The sequence below is a fragment of the Terrapene carolina genome, unplaced genomic scaffold (genome assembly GCF_002925995.2).
Source record: "Terrapene carolina triunguis isolate 2854851 unplaced genomic scaffold, T_m_triunguis-2.0 Scaffold192, whole genome shotgun sequence".
In the NCBI taxonomy this organism is placed as follows: Eukaryota; Metazoa; Chordata; order Testudines; family Emydidae; genus Terrapene; species Terrapene triunguis.
The window spans coordinates 13104080-13108813 of NW_020664543.1; the positions used below are offsets into that span (position 1 = coordinate 13104080).

The 4734-nt window shown below is 50.6% G+C and overlaps 1 protein-coding gene across 3 annotated transcripts in view; it reads right to left on the reverse strand.

Annotated features, from left to right (window-relative positions):
* Window positions 1–1421: 1421 nt before the first annotated feature.
* Window positions 1422–4734, reverse strand: part of SPATA20 (spermatogenesis associated 20) — a 34195-nt gene continuing 30882 nt past the window's right edge. For all 3 annotated transcript variants that reach the window (XM_026654482.2, XM_026654480.2, XM_026654481.2), the window contains one exon: window positions 1422–3569. In XM_026654482.2, coding sequence (XP_026510267.1) covers window positions 3399–3569 — 171 coding nt within the window. In that variant the 3' untranslated portion in view covers window positions 1422–3398. The remainder of the gene's footprint in view (window positions 3570–4734) is intronic.

Sequence of the window (4734 nt, forward strand, 5' to 3'; positions counted from 1 at the left end):
AATCTCCTTTTGACTGGCACTTCTCAAAGCAAATTGCTCAGTCACCAGGGTCAGCCGAGCTCCAGGTTTGCCACATGTAATGCAAATAGAGCTGCTAGGCAGGGAGTGAGGCTGTTGCCATGGGGTCCAGAAATGTCATTCGCTAGTTCCCTTCTAGGAACAGCAGCGGGGTTCGGAGACCCCGCACCTCTCTCTATCCATCACATGCCCAGCAGAGTCATTGCCTCTTCTTTCCAGTGTCACACTGTCCCCTCCCCTTTCTGCCTCCTGTGCAGTCATCAGTCATAGGTGAACATGCTCCCGAGGAGCTGAGCTGGGAGTCCAAGGGACAAGCAGCTGAGACTGGTATCACCCAGGCGACAACAGGGCTGACAGGATGATGGTCAAGCCAATGTATCGGGTCCTCATTCTCTTACGGTGGACCCAATTCTGCTACACTTACTCAGGTCCCTTGCTCCCATGGGTAACCCTATCACTGGGATGTGTCTGTACCTATGGTACCAGCCAGCACAAAGGTAGCAGGTCAGGCCCAATAGGGTTAGTTACTAGAGTAACATCCCTCCACCACAGCTTGTTCCATGGTGATGGTTAGAGGCCCCTAAATCTCTTCTGGCTCCTTTAATTAGGCAGAGAGCCGGCACAGGAGTAGGAGAGGCAAAGCAAATGGGAGAGCTACAAAGAAGGGAAAAACAAAGGGGAGATCAAGCAGTGCCACAGCTGGAAGACTGAGTGCTGACTAATTCACCCCCTGCTTTCCCGACACAGCTGCAGTGCCCAAGAGGGGAGGGGCTTGCCCCAAGAACCCTCCCTGGCTTCATGCTCTGCTAGCTGCCTTTGGTGTGGGAATGAACTGCCTGCCTGCACCACCAGTGAGGGGGTGTGAGCACAAGGAAGCCTCCACCGCACTGAAGGAAACATCTCCCGTCCTCTGGCCTGACAATGACTTTGCTTTTAATGGGAGCCAGTGTCCCAGCCCGCTCCTGCCCCAGGCACCACGTACCCAATTAGCCACGCTTCTATTTTCTACCTTATACGGTTTGAGCATGTGTTTAAAGTGACCCACGCAGAACTCTCTGAGCCCAGGGGAGTCAGGCTTTAACCGAGGGATGCTATTAGCCCCAACCAGGCACTTACGCTGGTTCCCAGTGGTGGCAAGAGGGAAATGGAGCTATTTGCTCCCACTTGGACCAAAACCAGCAACCGCTGCAGGCTGCACCACTGACTCTTAAAGACCCCACTGCACATGACTAAATGCCCCATGACACAGGGAATTAGACCCGGGGTTCCCAAACTGAGGGCTGCGGCATGGTCCGCCAGTATAACTGTGTTCTCCAGTCAAGCTCTTAGTAAATCTTTAACTCCGTGCGACTCATGTGAGTAAAAGCTATAGCAATGAAACGTTTTGAGCTGTATATGCTGGACAGAGTATAGAAAAAAACTTTATTTATTTATAAAAGCCCAAGCTGCAATATGTCCAGTTGAATTCTCGCGAGTACAATGACGCATCTCACTGCAAGGTAACCTAGCAATGTCCACACAGGCCGCCACTTCCAACTGTAAAAAATGGCAAGCAGTATTTCTATCTGACCTGGCTGGATTTATTTTTCAGAAGCAAGAAGAATGCGCGGGTGGAGAAGATGATGCAAGTCCTGGACCATCTACAGTGACACAAAATGAGCCAGCCAAAAAAAGAAAGTGGTAAGAAAATACGATGAGGCATGCTTGAAGTTTGGATTCTCTTTTACCAGACGGGTTGAGTACCTGTTGCCTCAGTGTGTTATAACAGAACTGTTATTTTATATTTTTATGTACAATATTTGATTTTTTTTCTAATTAGTAGAGAGTACGGTTCAGTCTTTACTTACACAACACTAAAATCAGATTTTACACTAAAAAAATATTGAAATCACAATAGAGGGTTCAAAGTTTCAAATCAACAAATAGCTGTTTTTTTAACAATTTTGTTAACATTGTTGTGTTGCTTATTGTTCAGTTTTTACATGGTGCAGTTCTACATTGTTTGCCCTGTTTGAACACCACATTTTGCTCTCAACGTGGTTTTTTAAAGTGTAGCTTTACTAAAACTGTTTGGTTTCAAAGAGCTTAAAGCCTGTCTTTGAGTGCATATTGCTAGGGATTTCTAGCCTTACAACTGTTTACATTAAAATGAAAAGGAAACATGGGAATTCTTTATTTACAGTGTTATAGTTTAGCTGTATGTAATAATTACAATTACTAATGATCCTAGTTGTTAATAGTGGTGTTAATAGCGGGCCCGCGGTGCGTATTGAAGCTGCACAGGTGGGCCACAGGGAAAAAAGTGCAGGGACCCCTGAATTAGACCACACTGCCTGTGGCCCACTGGAATTAGCCACTGCTGCGCACGACTGCTCACAACTAGACACGCCTCTGCATCCCCCTTGACACTGGCTAGACGAGGGCAGTGCTTCGCAGCCTTTTCAGAGGGCAGATCCTTATTTAAGGTCAAAAAATGTTGTGACCGTCCTTGCATTTACGATCAAAGTATGAGTAAAACTGTATTCATGCTAACAGTGCTAATAAACCTGTTTGTTTGATTTGTGCGTGTGTGTTTGGAGCGGCTGACGGAGAATCCTTGACATTGAAAGGGGAGGCTGTGCAGGGAGTGAGACTTTCTTTGTTTTCCTTTGTAATAAAATTTCCAGTGCCTCCCCCTGCCCCCGCCTCCGCCCCGCGCCCTGGATTGCCTTACACAACACCCACCCCACTCCCAGGGATCGCAACCCACCAGTTGAGAAACATTGGAGTAGGGGGATGGGAAGTCAGGACTCCTGGGTTCTATTCCTGGCTCTTCCTGTGTAACCTGGGCAGATGAATCTCACAGTGCCTCAGTTTCCATAAACAGGGACAATGCCACCTCCCGGGGTGGTGCAAACCTACATAAGAAAAGGAGCAACCCGATTGGACATTGCTATGATTAGATTCCACTGCATGTGGACTCTTCATATTTGACTCAACTGCATGGTTCAGATTAGAACTGACTGCACCTGTCCCTGGGGATTTGAATGCCGGGAACATAATCTGCCCCCCATGGGCAGTGCTCTTGAGAACTGTGGAGTGTGAGTCTTCCTGATGAGGAGGAGGAAAGACACTGTTACAACAGAAACACAAGGGCTAAAACCATCTCAGAAGACAGAACTGCTTACGGATGGGGGCGGGGGGAGCCAGCAGGGATGGATGGCTGTGACTGCTTGTCAGTTTCACTAAGAACAATCCGGCGGGCGGCTTGGGCAAAAGGTGACTTTATTGCAGAGTTCTGCGCTGCGTCCGTGCACAGTCACCGCGGCTTTCTCGTTAGTCTATTTTCTTCCACCTTCACCGAGACGGCAGGGTGCACGGCGAGGCCACGGGCTGACAGCTCACAGCAGCAGCAGCCTGCGCAGCTCCTGGGAGGAGGTGACGGGCAGGGAGCAGGCAAAGTTTTCACAGAGATAAGCAGTGGCTTTTCCGTCCTTCCTCTCCAGGGAGGAGAGGAAGGGCAAGTGGTGGTACAGAAATCCAGTGCTGTCCCCGTCTGCCAGCATCAGCACCTGGGATACACAGAGACGGAGAGGATCAGGGATGGAGTGAGAACACAGTGCGGACCCAGTCAGCTCCCCTGGCCCCCCGCGGGAAGTGCCAGTGCTGACTGCATCACACCTATACATGCTAGGAGAGGAGAGGGTGGAAGGCGAAGAGAACCAGATACAGATCTTAGGGTATGTCTCACTGAGCACAGCCCCTTCGATCACATCCCCACACACTTCACTGCTGCTATTTACTAACCTCTTCGAAGGCTGAAGGGACTGGGTACGTTTAGTTTGGAAGAGAGGAGATGAGGGGGGGGACATGCCAGGTACTTGAAAGGCTGCCATCAAAAAGATGGAGAAAAGTTGTTCTCTCTTGCCACAGGGGGCAGGACAAGAGGCGATGGGTTCAAACTCCAGCACAGCAGATTGAGATTAAATCTCAGGAAAAACTTCCTAACGGTAAGAACAGGAAGCCAAGGGCACAGACTGCCTAGGGAGGTCACGGAAACGCCTTCACTGGAGGTTTTCAAAAGGAGGCTGGAGAGCCACCTGCCTCAGGTGGTTTAGACACAACAAAGCCTGCATCTTGGCAGGGGGTTAGACTACATGACTCTTGCAGTCCCTTCCAGTTCTATGCCCTACAGACCAACCCGTGCTGCCACAAGAATGTGGGACCACTAACTGCCCCCATTTCTAGCCCTGTCCCCTTTCCTGCGCCCCCCCTACATGGTGTATCCTGCCTGACTCAGCCCGCTACCCCTCCTCCCCTTGTGCGTGTCTCCCCTGAGGCCTAAATGCCCGTTTTCCCCTCTTAGCCACAGAAATGTACGGCACCCTCCTGACCAGAGTGAGCATCGGAGCATATGGCCAGAGCTCCTCAATGCAGGTCACTCTCCTCTCATTGTATCTGTGGTAATGTAGGGCTCCACCCGGGAAGGTGCTGATCCCTGCCAACCCCAACTCAAGCCACCCTGCTGGTATATTGAAAGGGCTCAGCATTCGGTGAAGGGTGTCACACGGGGCTTGGTGTGGTGACGGGTGGGGCCTGAGGAGGGCTGGGCATGCACTGCTGAGTATCACATGAGAGGTTCAGTGTGCAGTGATGGGAGCTGTGCAGGGAAGGGCTGGCATGCAGTGAGGGGTACCGCCTGTGGGCTCAGTGTGCAGGGAGGGGTACTGCCTGGGG